The sequence below is a fragment of the Carassius auratus genome, unplaced genomic scaffold (genome assembly GCF_003368295.1).
Source record: "Carassius auratus strain Wakin unplaced genomic scaffold, ASM336829v1 scaf_tig00000131, whole genome shotgun sequence".
NCBI lineage: Eukaryota > Metazoa > Chordata > Actinopteri > Cypriniformes > Cyprinidae > Carassius > Carassius auratus.
This window is the reverse complement of record NW_020523276.1, coordinates 21,516-37,492: the sequence shown is the minus strand read 5'-3', so window position 1 is coordinate 37,492 and position 15,977 is coordinate 21,516. Positions and strand designations below refer to the sequence as shown.

General features: G+C 36.1%; 1 protein-coding gene across 1 annotated transcript in view; it reads right to left on the bottom strand.

Annotated features, from left to right (window-relative positions):
• Nucleotides 1-15,977, bottom strand: part of LOC113068813 (protein eyes shut homolog) — a gene marked incomplete at both ends in the record, with an annotated part of 95,294 nt that overhangs the window by 58,986 nt on the left and 20,331 nt on the right. The window contains 4 exon segments of the mRNA XM_026241671.1: nt 592-704; nt 2,165-2,315; nt 5,584-5,675; nt 5,803-5,987. Coding sequence (XP_026097456.1) covers nt 592-704; nt 2,165-2,315; nt 5,584-5,675; nt 5,803-5,987 — 541 coding nt within the window.

The window sequence follows — 15,977 nt, the reverse complement described above, 5'->3', positions numbered from 1 at the left end:
ATTTCTCTATAAAAACATAAACGTACCTGGATCGGACGTAATTCATATATTTGAGGAACCAAAGATATATATATAAAAAAATAAATTAAAACAACATTAAAAACAACTTTACGTAGTAGACAAACATTAAATGCAAGGTTACGTTTCATTACAAACTCTTTTCATTACAAACAAAAAACACTTATTTTTAAGTAGATTCTTTTGTTATTGTTGATCAAATGTTTGGAGTTGGAATTTTTTGATGTTTTTGAAAAAAAGTGCAATTATTTGAACAAAAATACAGTAAAAAACAGTGATATTGTTAAATAGTACTACACTTTAAAATAACTGGTTTTATTTTAATATATTTTCAAATGCGATTTATTACTGTGATGACAAAGCTGAATTTTAAGCAGCCCTTACTCCAGTTTTCAGAGATCCTTTAGAAATTATTCTTACACTAATGTGAGAGTTGAAAACAGTGATAACTGTATAATTTCTTTTTGAACAAACTGATTCACTAATATGAATCATTTAAAATAGGAAAATTTAGACTTCCAAACACTGCCCCAAAACTGTATTGATTCCTGATGCAAAATCAGTTTCAATTACCTGCAGTAGTCAACATTGTTCCTGGCAATGGCATGGTCCACACGGAATCTTCTGAGCTTATTAATTTCGATTATTTCAATGCAGCCGGTATAGTTGTGGAAAGGCTCAGCTTCCTAAGGGAACACAGAACAACAACAAAGTCTCAAGCAGTCTCTTCAGAGGAAAAGAGAAAAACATATCAGGCCTAAGGGTGAAAATGAAAAATTGCTACAAAGCAGCTATTCTGGGAGAAGAAAGTGCCTTACAACAAAGAGGTTGCATTTTAAGACATTAAGTTCATCCAAAAATGAAAATTCTGTCATTATTTACTCACTCTCATGTCGTAAAAAAAAAAAAAAAAAACTGTTTTATTTCTCCTTTGGAACATAAAAGTAGATATGCTCAAGAATCGTAATAGAAATATTTCCATACAACAATTCATAGTGGCCAAGGGCTCTCAAGGACAAAACACACATCAACAAAAGTAGTCATACTGTATGACTTTTGCACTACATTGAAAGTTTTTACACAATGCAATGCATAACTTTTATTTTAGTTATTCACAGATTAAATTTTCACATTTGGCTATTTTTTATAAATCTTTTGTCGACGGCGGTCATTATGAGCTGTTGTTGTACGTCACGAACTGCATAATGAATCTTCAAAAATTTTACTTTTTGTGTTACATAAAATATTTAACAGCATTAGCATCTGTTTAAAATGTATATATGCATAAATGCTACTGAATATTTTTAAAGGCAATAAAGATTCTTCAAATATGACAGAAATGGCTCATACAACATCACCAGTATAAACTGCATTGATGACAAACAAACAAAACCCCTCTATTTAATTATCAGCACTGTGAAAAGAGAGAAAAAAGCATATGGATCCAATCTTTGTTGTCTAGACAAATACATCTCAACCTCTCCTTTTTCTTCTCCTAACAGTATCTCAAGTGCCTGTGACCTGCTTCTAGCCGCCTGAAGGAAAATGAAAAGTGTGCCTGCTAGTTTCTCAGGGCTTTATCACTGTCAATATGTAGACCTTGACAGTTCTTTGAAGCCCTCTGAACCAGTTTTTAGTAACCTCAAAATTACTGGAAAATTCATGTCCATTTTAATCCAATTTAAGCCGGATGTGTCTCTGCGGTAATTGGTCAGGTCATTGTGTTACATGACAAAGGCATACCATCAATCTTTCCTTGCTTCCACATTATAATCAGAGTTCCCAGCTGGCGTAAGAATTTTAGTGACTTTTCAAACTTTCAGTCATTAATAAAGTGTAATGTCAGCTCAACACCAAAAGATAGTGTTAACTCTAGTTCTCAAATTTCAAGGTGGAATTACAGTATATAGTAAAAAATTAATGTCATGCGCCAAAAAAAAAAAAAAATATATATATATTATATATATATATATTTATTTATGATAGTTATCATAACTTACCAATTACAAAAGTTCAATATGATTAAACTTGATTTTAAGGCAGAATTAACACTATAAGTTGAACACCCCCCCCCCCAAAAAAAAATGTAAAAAATATATGGTATTCAATGGTTACTTGAACGCTAGTTTACATAATGAACTCTTACTTTATGAGGTGGATACAGAAGAGGAAGTCCTCCGATGAAGATCCTGTCAGTTCGCTGTAAATTCATGACTGTTGTGAAATTGCTTGGAATACTTCTGACAGTCCCAAAGCCTGAAATAGTGACTTCGGCTGCACACGGAGAAAGATACTGTCTGTGGAAAACAAAGATAAAAACTAAATAAAGAAGAATGGGATATGCATGTGGACAAAATGTTCCCTGTCTCGTTATAAATCAACATTTCAGGTCCCCGTTTCCTGTATCTCTTCACCTAATGTTGTAAATGCAATCAATTAATGATCTGTGGTATTAACACCAAAGCCGTCTTTTAAGGCAATTTAAGGCAATGTTAATAAGATACATATGCTTTGCCTAAAGTAGAACACAATTACTTTAAAAGCTAAGCACTGCTAATGCCGCTTTATCTGTTATTATTTTCAGCTTTTTTCATATCCAGACCAAAAACAGGTTATGGTAAATAACACCTAATGACAGTGCTGTTTCCATGGATACATGAGATACAGGAAGGTGTTAAGAAAGAAAAAGGGTCCACGGTGAATTCATTAGCCAGTACAGCATTTAAAATATCATGGTTCACTAACAGTCTAGGGCCATACCACGTGTGAAAATTATTTAATCTGGTTTTAAATAGCAGCATATACCATAATTCATCAGGCTCAGCTTAAAAACAACTGTAAACTGTTTTATTGACAGTTAAGCGCTAGTTAAAATGGCGACAGTATATCATGACATATCAAAAAATCCACTAAATAAAACAAATGATTTGCTATGCTCAAGGGCGTCTTTCACCTGCAGCTAATTATTTCCCCTCTTCCTTTTCAAGACATCCTGTGTCTTGTGCAAACTGTTCCCGAGATGTACCCAAGCCTTGGGAGTTTTCCAAAGCTTATTCTGCCCTTCCAAACAACAGGGGAGGAAAGATAATTACCTCAGTGTGGATTCTGGGATAACTATGTGCAGCTGGAGGATTGGCCTACAGATGCTCAGCTCATAATAGCAGTGATATCAGTCTCCCCATCTTCTGAGGTTCAGTGAAGCCAATCTTGACTGATTTGTTAAGCCTGTAATTCACGGGCTGTGGAGTCGTTCTCTTGCTTTGCTCCACACCTCAGGAGGAGAGACCACCAGGCCCTGGATGTCCTCCCTCTGGAGCAGCCGGAGAGACTGTTAATTTAGAAGAGCTCCGGCAGAGCAGCCTGGCATCTCGCCAGAGAGCCACTGGTCCCATTGAGTCTTTGAGCAGACAGTTCCCCAGCAGGACACACAGAGAATGCTCCTTTTACTTAAAAATGCTTTAAAGGCGATAATAAAGCACAGCATGGCCCTTTATAATTGTTTCACAGGTTCACTCGGTCATGTGAGAGATAAAAAAGCTAGTGAAACTTCAAGGTGTTGCATTGTACCTTTTTTAAAATATATATATAATTAGATTTTTTTTTCCCTGTGGTCCGCTCATATAATTTTTTGCACCAAAACCAGTTGTTACTGAATTTTACATGACCATTCTCCTCTTTCTCTGTTAACCACAGAACTAAAACAGACTGCTTTGTGTACCACTGTGCTTTTAAGAATTTTAAATGTTCTCTTTACCACGACTGGGGAAAATTCTGAATTTAAGAATCCTTTTCAGTTTATGAGCTTGAATTTGAATTTAATCGACCACGACGCACATGATTTTTAATTTGAATATGAATTGGAATGTCACAAAGAGGAAACACTGAATTACAACTCAAAGAAATTCAAAACGATCACACAACAGAGAAATCCAATTAGTGCAGCTAAAAGTTTTGTAAACAAAACATGACTAAAACTCATGACCAATTAAGCATATATACTCCCTGATTTGTAGTATATAACGGTCTTCTCAAGTTCAACACATTCAAGACAATTAACACAGCCATCAATTTCAAATCTGTTACTCCTGTTCTTTACAAAAAGCTATTATTTGGGGCCAATCCGTAAACATTAATATACTCATGTTATTAATAGGCATGCTAATTTGAATTTAGTGATTGTAAAAAGTTAGATCCAGTTTGAATTCCATACGACAATCCAATGCCAGAGGCCGTAAAATGACCAAATAAATGAAGAGAACGATTACATCTTAAACAAAACCAAAGGGAGGCTATTAGCTTTTATCAATCAACAAATACTGATTGAGCTTAATTTGTACTAAAGCAGGCATTTTCCTTTAAATACTAAAAGCACCTAAGGCAGTGCACATTAAGGCAGGCAAGGCAAGGCAAGTTTATTTATATAGCACATTTCGTACACAATGGTAATTCAAAGTGCTTAACATAAAATAAAGTAAAATCATGAAGAAAAATAATTTTAAAAATAAAACAAGCAATATAAAAACTTTGAAAATGATAAAAAATGCTTATTTAAAATGAATTAAAAACATTTAAAAATATAAAATAATTTGACATAAAATACAGTGAATATGTAAAATACAGTGCAATCAGTTCATTATGCCTGGTTGTAAATAAGACTCAGGTTTTTGACCTGATATTCAGCATAAAAAAGTGACAACTGTTAAGTGAATTCTCACCTGTATGTTTTCATAGTACAACAAACTCTATTTCAATAGATCAAGAAAATTCTGATTTGAATAATATGGCCCCTTTAAAGATATGGTCACTCAGTCCTGTTTTTTCCCCCTACTCAGTCTTGTTTTCATAACTCTCTTTCACACTAAGTCTTTTGCTAGTTGGCACAAAAGTAATGACTGATTTGTGCAGCTGGCGCATCTTGGAAGCTTTTCAAATTCTCTATGAAAAACAGACATAAACAGGCTGATGCACTCAAGATCGGGAGCTGACTAAAGCGTTCTTAAATGAAGAGGCAGCGCTGTCCTTCAGAGACTCCGAATCTGATCAAATCTTTCAATGACTGTTACCTTGCATTTTACTTTCTGCTGAATCGGATGAAAAGAAAAGAAACCTAATGGACCTGTGTGAATTGTGCTTCCAAACATCAAAGACCTTTCAGCAATCATTCAGCTCTCAATCCACATACCCAGGCCTGACAATTCTGGGGTTATACTGCACCCATTTACAAATGTAAGTACATAAATACTCCCCATCATGTAAATGAATAACATGATATGTATATTACCTGTACTCAGGCCTCTGTTAGGATCTCAGTGGCATTAGATTGGCTGCCACACGTCAGTCGTCCAGTTATTGTAAACTTTTTCGTGTAGAATAAATTAATCGTGACTGACTATCAACAGAGAATTTCTATACTCTATTTACTTTCTGTGGTCTATTTCAATTTATAGCGAAGCTCCAAAAGCTACTTTACATTAACGACCAGTTTCACCATCTTCTTATACATCTGATTCATTTTAAACTCTATGATCACAAACTATCTGGATACTGGAGGAGAAATTCTCTTACCTCAATAGCAGCACATGCTCATTTCCATCAGCAACCTGCTGTGCTGTATTGATCCGCTGAGCTCCCTCCTTTTGGTTGCACAAAAAGTCATACTAGAGTGTGTGGGAAAAGTATGTATCAGTATTTTCCATTTAATTATTCCTTGTGCATATTCTTTGATTTCTAAATGTAATGACATTGCCGTAAAAAAAAAAAAAGTATATGCACTTGCAGTATTACCTGAAGCGTTCCATTGGAAACGTGGAGTTTGACGAAGAAGATGCCTTTTATGGCACTGGCTGAATACAGCAGGGTTCCGTACATGGATTCAGTAAGGAATCTCACCGTGACACTGAATGCAGCACCAACTTCTATGCCCTCAAACTCCAAAAAGGATTTCCCAGAATATCTCCCAAAACTAATATCTGCAGGAGAGAAATGTAGGCAGTTAAGCATAGTGCCATCGTAGCTTCACTGAACAGTATAAAGTCGACATTTGTGTGGATGTTTGCCGCTATCTGGAACCAAAATATGTAAAGTTATCTAAGTTTTTATTTAATTATGGGGGTTAGTAAACAAAAACAACCTATTTTTCATAATACTGTTAAATTATTGGTACAATTAAATTGGTACAAGAAAATGTAGCCTCACACTACAGTAAATCTTAATAAGAAATAATGTCACAGAACCTTTTTTATTGAGTAATTCCAAATTAACAGTGGGCAACACAACTTTATTCATATTCTACACTGTATGGGAACATGAGTGAATAAGAATAGAAAATCTGAATAAACTCTGAATAAAAATAATGAGTAAAATCTGAATAAACTGGAATAAATTATGTCTCACATTTTTATATTATACTTTTTATAATAATTAGTGAATATTTAAACTTTTTACCCTGCAAATCAAAATATTTCATTCTGACACTATCCCTTTTTAATCAACTTTTAATGGACTTAATTGAAACTGAAGAAAGCACATGGGTTACATTGTGAACACCGGAAACCATCAAATAATTGATACTCTCTACATTGAATTCCCCACAGTGAGCCAATATTTCACAATTAAGAAGATATTGTTCTACCAATTTTTAATATTGCAAGGTTACAAAGGAGCACAGTGTTAATGAAACTATGTATGCTAATTATGATAATGTATAGCTCTGAGCAGAAAGAATATGCATTACAAATTAACACAGATTTAAAGCTAACATAAACCAACACTACTAAAATTTTTGCAGTATGCATACTGAGGACAGTTTATTTTGAACCTAATCTACATTGCGAGTAAATCAAACGCATATGCGACTAAATCTTTACCTGGGCGACTAAATGATGTCTAATATTAGCCAACGGCCAATCAATTCTCTTATTTTACTTGCCAGTGTGTGAGTTGGAGGCTAAGTGAAAGTTTATCGGTAGTACAGATATATTTTCACTCACCGAACACTATCTGACTGAACGCTTCAGAGTTTCACTCTCCGTCAAGCGATCTGTGATATTTTTCAGTTTTTTTTTTAATGAATGGATGTGCAACGTGAAAGTGCCTGTATTTCAGTTTAAGAACTGCTGGTTTTTCCGGTAGTGGGCGGAGCTAATGCGCAAACGGAAATCTCATTGGCTGGCGCTCACCTATTATCATTCCTGTATCTATTTCAGCAAATCAGTTCGAGCGAACGCACACAACCTGATTAATATTCATAAATTAATCCTTATTGTGTTTTATATTGTTCTTATTAGTAGAATTCGTATCATTATTATCTTATCAGTATTTCAAGTGCAATTTCTTTTTTCACTATATTTAGCAAAAGTTAAGCCATTTTTAGTAAATTAAATGGAAATGACAAACTATTTTTTAAAGTAAACTGCTATACAGCTATCAGTACACATTTATAAAATCATAATGCAGTATATTCATAAAAAAATATAGCTAATATTGCTTATTTGTCTAGGATGTATCCTATGCAATGAGTGCAAACTGATTCTGGGATGCACATAAAAACAACAACAACAAAAACCCCACACAAACATTAAAAACGAAAACAAAGGGTCAATACAAAAAAAAGAAGAATAAATAAATAAATAAAAATAAACCACAAAAATGTACACCTTGCAATGATGAGTTATTTTGAACAGTTTCAGTTCAAGTTACATTCTAATTATTAAGTATACATTATTTGGACTATGTTATATCAATAAAAACATTTTTTTTGAGTCTACGAAACTTTAAATAATTTCAGAAAAAAAAAATGGGGGGGGGGGGTGGATTGGTGCTATAAACCTCATTCATTTGACTCGCAGAGAGCCTGTAAAAGCCTGTAAAAGAGGTGGCTGAAAGATCCATGTCTTTCATGTTAAAGGATTTTATGATAATTGTGCCTGGTACAGTAGCTCCTTTCTCTCACAGGAGTGTGATCAAAGCAAAGAGTGACCCATTACCTGCCATGACTTAGTACATTTAAAAGCCAGTTTTTAGATCTGCTTTAATTGGGGGGGAGACTGAAGAATAACTCTCCCGAGGAAGTCTATTCCAATTAGTGGTAGGAAAGAGCTGCTCGTCTAATGTTTTCTACTGTCAGTAGATTCTGTGAAGCCACTGATGTTCACCTCAAAATGTCCTTACCACTGTACTGCATCTGTCATGTTTAGACATGGCATAAAATCATTCATCCATAATGAAATCTAAATGCATTATATGTTTAACATTTCAAAGAATACAATCATTCAAATGCAAAAAAAAAAAAGCACAGGAACATGCCAACATTAATCATTTTTTGCATTCCAAGAGCTGATAAAGTTAAATAAAGGCCTTTTTTTCTCCAGCATGTGCATCATAAATGAGAGTAGCTTGCTTTGAGAAGGTCTAAGAAGATCACTCTACTGCGTAAACCTCTTTCTGTCAGCTTGAGGAACCTCAGCCCTGTACTATGAGGGTTTTTAGCACAAATGAACAGTAACCCACATGATACTTGCAGCAGCACATGGCTTGCCAAAAAAGGCACATAAATTCTCTTCGAAAAGATAGCGAGAGTGAGTGACTGTCTGAGAAAATTATACCATCTTATTACATGCCTCATTTTAAGCCATGATATCCTGCTCTCTGTCATCCGTATCAGCCGGCAATTATGGGACATTTTCAGAGACTTCCACCCTCTTTGAGATCATTTAGGGCACTGATGCGGACAAACTTAAAAGACCGGCTCTGACTTGAGCAATTTGGCCTAAGCATTAGCATTGGTCTGGAGTTAATGCCCTTCAATCTCAAACAGTTCCTATGAAAGGTCTCGCCTCTGGGTATTTTGCAATGAAACGCTCAATAATGTGGACCTGCCTGTGGTATTTCTCCCTGCCCGTGATTGACCAATGCTAGGCTACAAAACAGAACACGCGTTTTGAGATTGCTGTCACGATTAATGGATCTACAGCAGATGAGGGCTTTATCAATATTTGCTTGACTTTAAATCTTTTTTAATGCAGAAATCTTTTGATCTGCCATTGAAGGTCTCCGGGGCACTTTGTTGATTAAGGAGCTTGTAGAAAAATCCCTGTGCATCTGCTAAGTCCTGCACTCCATAACAGGACAAATATCTCCGAGTGAGGCCTGTGACTGAAAGATTGGAGACTTATCGGGAAACGAGAGGCTGTGATCTCTGATTAATGAGGATGAATGCAGGGCGACTACAGAGCGTCTACCTTCTCCCTCCCCTGGTGTTCCAGGCAGGTTTACCAGTGTTGATGATGGAAAATTACCCCTCTGAGACTGAGGGATTCATTAATTTGAGATGCTTGTTTGGACTGATATAAGGCTTTCACACAGTCCGTGATTGCTGTCGGGAGACAAACACTAACCTCATTAGCAATTAACTCCAGATCCCATCATGAAATCTGCATTTTAGCCACTAACTTCCCCACGTGCTTGGCACTGTATGCTCTCACTGGTTCTTTAACATTGAAATCATTGAAAACCAGTCAATAGGGACATGGGACTGCGAGCTCATTCAGCCCTTATTATCAACAGAGAGAGCTAGGAAAGACACACTAGAGGAAATCTCGAACATAAAACTCTTATTGGGTAAAATAAGTCCGCAAACACTTTGAAGGTGTACTTATTGCTCATGTTTTTGAAATGCTGACTCTGCTGGATCGCTGCCAGTTGCGCTGATGAATACCATTATGGGATGTATAAATATAGATCTCTGTAAAGGGAAGCACAAGAGAGAGTGTGGAAAAGATCAGCGTTTTCGTTATGGCCTTTCAAAAACAGTGTTGTTTAATGAATGAATGGTAAGCCATCCATTCATTAAAACTGTAGAAGCAAGAAAAGTACTCATGAAATACTGTATATACAAATACAAGACAAACTTTGCACTTTTGCACCCTTTTTCCAACATAATCAGCTGCTTCTTTTACACTTAAATTGTGGCACATAACTCACCTGTACCACTTGTGCTATGAATGACACCTCAAAATGTGAGACCTTTTTTCTATGCGATTGTGATTTGTTGCCTGGCAGACCATAAAACATGAAAAAAGGAAGGACCCTATCTTTTGAAAGGCTATCATTTAGGTAGTAATATGCACACTTTATGTACGAATATTCATACCTAGAGTGTACACTAGGGCTGCACGATGTGTCGTTTAAGCATCGATATCGCGATGTACGAATCCACGATAGTCACATCGCAGGATGTGCGATGTAGGCTGTCATAGTTGATCCGTTATTCATTAACTGTATGGGCCAGAGAGCGCGCGCGCGAGATAGAGAGAGCGCAAGCGCGCGACCGGCGCCACACTAGATGCGTGGCGCAAGCGTCTCAGCTGCGTGGCGTGTCTGTTTTTAATTCGGCTCCCATGTTAACAGGTTAGAGCTTGTAGACAGGGGGCAAGGCACTCGACCGGAAGTTGAAGTCGGGCGGGGGCTGCCATCTTTTAGCAGAACTTCACTTGCGTTAGCATTCCCATTGACTGCCATTCATTTTGGCGTCACTTTGACAGCGAATAACTTTACATCTGAGGCGTTTAAAGACTCCGTTTGTCCATTATTTATTTCTAAAGATACACGACAATGTATAAAGGGCTCCATTACCTTCTATGTTACATTATGGCCCCTTATAAACAGTTTTTGTAAAAAATAGGCTAACGATTGCGTCATAACCACTCGTCCCTCTGTCGCATTACCGTACAGACAGGAGGAGAAGCTCGCAGGCAATTAACTTAATATGGCGTACTGGCGTTACATTTTAAAATACTATACAAAATAATTAATCAGAATACTTACTCCTGCTCACTCACACCAAAGAACTCCCCGCTCAAGCTCGCCGTCTCTGCAAGATTAACGATGGCAGTTTGCACGCACAGCCACTTAGAAGATTTACAGGTTGCTGACGTCGTCAAGCTTAGTTTGAGTCTGCGCGTCAGAAATGGAAGTGCTAAAAAACGCTAAAAATGGGCTTCAATTGTCTCAGTTGAATTCCAATGGGGTCGCTGTGTCCATTTCTTTTACTGTCTATGCTTGTAGACTGCCTGCGTGAGACGTGCGCATGCTAGAAATAGAACCGACGCCTATTTTTCACGTGACGCGCAAGCGTGCTGGAAGCGTTTTCAGGCAAAATACAATAGGAAAATATGTTTATATGTCATTTTGTACACAGATTCATATTAAATTATGACACTTAGATGTTTGAAAGTCTATAGGTTGACATATATTCAGATATAAATGTAATTTAAAAAGTAAATTAATAATTTATATTATAAATAATTATAAATAATTTTCAAATATTGCACCTGTCACAGGCATGAGAGAAAGAGCGCGCGCACATGAGAGAGAGAGAGCCCCAGCCGCACGCTAAATGTCTTCAAACAACACAAACGCTGTCTTGCTCTCTCTCCCTCACGCATATTAATCAATTGACACGTTGGTGTCGATGTTTAAATAATTAAAAATGAGAATGTAAGTGTGCTCACTCCGTTTTTGTTTGTAAAAAAAAAAATAGTTTTCATATCGCAATATATATCGCAGAAAAATAAAATATCGCAATGTAATTTTTTCCCAATATCGTGCAGCCCTAGTGTACACATTAGTATCTAAATGTTACATATCACTACCAGCCCAGTGACAACCCAGCGTACACTTTTTCTGAGAGTGTACCAGCAAAACCAAGCCATAAAACTATAATATGGGTAAAAAAAGGACCTGTAAGCATATTTGAATGTACATTATAACAAGGCTTAATATGATGAGAGTTCATGTGTAGAAGTGATACTTCTGCACATTAAAATAAGTCATTCATACAGTTAAACTGTTGCAAAAAATTAAAGTGAAATTAAAATGAGATAAATTAAGATTATATTTGTAATGTATCTGTAATACACATATCTAAACAATTATAAATACATTTCACTAGCAGTCTATTTGGGGCAATCTAATTTACACAAAAACATAAATGCAAAAAGTGTCCTAAAGTACGGGGCTCCGCACATGGCATGCAGGGAAAAAAAAGTAGACTAAATCCTGTGCACGATTTATTATTTGATTCCCTTGATTTATAAATTGTGCGCATGATTTACAATTTCATACCCTTGATTTGCTAAATCGCACATGCAATTTATAAATGAACGAATTAGTAAATTGTGTGCACGATTTAGCAAATCAAAGGAACTAAATATTAATCGTGTACACATTTTAGTACATCGAGGGAACGAATTAGTAAATCGTGTGCACGATTTATACATTTTTTCTTGTATGTCATGTGGGGGGCTCCGTACCAAAGAAATGAAGACAGACATTGGATAAATCATAGATTTGTAAGCCTCATAAGTCATGTTAATGAGATACAGACTGAGCAGACTGAAACCATGATGAATAATTCAATGCTAGTTATGCAAATAAATTAATGATCATTTTCCTTTATCGTCATCTGATTTATGCCCTGTCTGTGTTTCACGTGATTCATCGCCCCATACATATACTGTACATACGCAAGAATTCACAGAAACTTGTTAGATCGCCTGACATCAACATGCAAAAACAGATCACACGAAACAGGCACATCTGAAGTTGATTTGATATAGGAACTTGATTAAAAATACAACAGTCCTAAAAAAAACTTCACATTTGCAGTGAGAAGTACTAGTTTTCCAACTTATACATATATACATACATATATAATATTCACTCATTCAATATTACTCATTCTAATGTAATAAGTTTTTCCAGAAAATCGGAAAGTTATCTTTTAATCTTCCAAACATGATGGACACACATGTGAACTCCCATTTTTGTTTTTATACTTTACCAAACTGTTGCATCAACAATTTGTCCAATCCTTGCATATCCACACATCCAAACCAGCATGACCCGACTGCAACTGACTGATCTGAAGATATCAGAGAGGAATATTTCAAACTCCTTTGTCTTTTGTTTCTATCTGAAATAGATTCAGTACGCTGGGAATGCAGAGGAGGAGGAGGAGAAGAGGACAGCAGAAAGAGAGAGCAAAGGTATCATGCAAGATCCTGGCTAATCTATTTATAGCTGCACCTAGGGCAAAAGATGTTTTTAGAGAGCGACCTATATAGACATATCGATGAGAGTTTGTTGGTCCATTTGAAAGTTACAGTATATGTTCTTTGTTGAACAATATTTAAAATAAAAATATTACTTAGACAAATTATTATATTCTAAGACCAATGATTAACTGTGGGGCAATGAAATGTAAAAAAAAAAAAGCTAATTAAAAACTGCATCAAGCATTCAAGGCTTTATCTGCTTTTTAGTTGCAGTCTAGCATCCTGCTCTCATTTTTACATTATTTTACCAATATTTTTATTTATTTATTTGAGGTAGGGGACCTCAACATACATTCATTTAAAAAAAAAGGATGAATACCAGTACTGTCTATCACTTAGAAGTTGGGACTGAATTGACAATGCCTTTTACATTCAAACTGAATTCAAACTGAGGTAGCAAACATACAGAACTGTGAATGGAATTCAATAGAAAGGTAATTAATTCACATGAATTTAAATTCTAACTACAAACAGCAATTATTGCCAAGCTAAACTGTGACTATTTACTTGATATATATATATATATATATATATAGAGAGAGAGAGAGAGAGAGAGAATTCTTAAATTTGACTTAACCACACAGATAAGAATTACAGATGAAAACCAACCAACCAAACAAACAACCAAAAACCAAACCAAACCAAAACATCAAGCGTTAACCCAGAGATTGATAAATGTGCATTTATTTTATCTACAATTCAACTGCATCTTATCAAGTTTGATTAACTGTTTTGTGAAAGCGATCCCAGTCAGCTGTCCATCAAAAAAAGTGTGTGCGATCCAAAGGCTAAATGGATTTCTGAGCCCAATTTGTGATGATAGATTTATCCCGCTATTTTTGAGTTAAGACAATAGCAGCTTCCTTGAGTTTTATCTTCCATAAAAAATAGCCTCAATTCCACCCTGTCTGGACAATCGCACAGCGATTACTCAGCTAGTGTATCTCTCGGGCACTTGAAGAAAATTCCCATGGATGCTCAGGCGAACCTTTAAAGCTGTCTTGTAGCATTTGTAAATTCATTGATTTCTGTAAAGTGCATGCTTGGTAAATTAACTGCTCTGTTCCCCAAGGGCACTGACTTACACACACTTTGTCTTTCTCAGTAGTGGCTGAAGAAATTAGTGCTGATGGTATCTTAGAGCAAACATTCATGCCGTCATATCCAGACACATTTCTGTGCCCTCAAGAGATCCAAATGGAGTTTCTCAGTTTACTACATTTTTCATTCTGCGGAGAGGTTTAATTCCATTGTGTTGCCCCCCCCCCCAGGACCACCATAAAGTCTAACTTAAATGTCAAAATCACTCTCTACGTATGCCAGAAACACATTTACCTTTAATTTGGCCTATTGATCTGTTGTGGTTCACTTTGTAAAGCAGCAATCTTAGATACTGTTCTAGCAGAGCAGCATTTAAAAGATCAAGTGTACAACAGAAACTCACTTGTAACCGAGAGAATGACATCTCATTCTCACCTTTTAATAATCTGAAATGCTGTATTTAGGAGAAGAAGAAGAAGAAAAAAAAAACACTTGGAAAAAGGTTATGGGCCAGCAGTTAAATTCAAATCAATTCAGAAAGAAAGTGAAAAGTCATGCTTTAGGGAAATTTAAGCACATTCATAGCTTTTCTTCTTCTAAAATAACTTGCTTAGACTTTGCTTCACCAAATTACCTTCAGTGATTTGACAAATTTAGCCTCCAGAATCCATTTATTAGTCCATTGTCAGGAAATTGGGCTAGGACGGTTCAATTTCCTAAATGATGTGGAAATTTAGTCCTAATGTTCCACACTGACATTTTGGCTCTCTACAATTCATTCATTGCTACCAATGTGCGTTTTGTGTCACTGTCAATAAACATCATAAACCATAGCACATAATTCCTAATTAGCTGTAATTTTTCCCAGCGAAAACTAATTGAGTTTGTTCAAACTATTGCTTCTTCGGAGAACATTAGTGGAACAAATGTGGAAAAAAACTCTTATTATCAGACATAACACAGATGGTGAGTGTTTATCTTACTAACCTTTAGGGGCTCCCAGCTCATTTTGGAACAGAGCAAAGCAAAATGTAGGTTATTTGGAAAATGTTTACGGAATACACATTTCAAGGACTTTGTCTGACATTATGTTGCCTGTGGTAATGTATCTGTATGTTATTGTAGTCACTAATACCACAGGAGAGAGCAAAGGCAATTTTAAAATTCACAAATAAGTTCTCTCTCTCTTTGACTGAGAAAAAGCAGTGTGATCATCTCATTTTAGGAGAAATTATATAATATGTTAAAAGGTCCTATGACATGAAAATTTCACTTTCTGAGGTTTTTTAACATGAATACGAGTTCCCCTTGTCAGGGTTTGCAAGGGAGGAACTCAGGTGCAGACAGGATTCAACACAAAGGGTTTATTAAATACAAAAAGGGAAAACAAAAACCCACGAGGGGGAAAACACTGACTAGGGAAAGGACTAAATAACCAAACAAGACGGGGCTGACCAGATAAAGACACTAAACACTAACTATAAACAAACACTCACGGAAATACAAAACACTTCTTCAGGAACAGGTACAATCACAAGTGATGAACAAATCTCAATGAACCGACGCAAGACAGAGCACACTAGGAAAGCTAAATAGGGGGAACAATCAAGACACGACAGGTGGCACAGATGGGACAATCAAGACACGACTAGGTTAACAAGGGGGGCGGGGCAAGGGAACGAGACAACACAAGCACATGGCCCAAAGACAAGGCCATGCGCTTGTACACAAAACACGGGTCTGTCATGATCCTGCCTCAAGACTAGGAAAAATCAAGGACACGAGGGCAGAATCATGACAGAA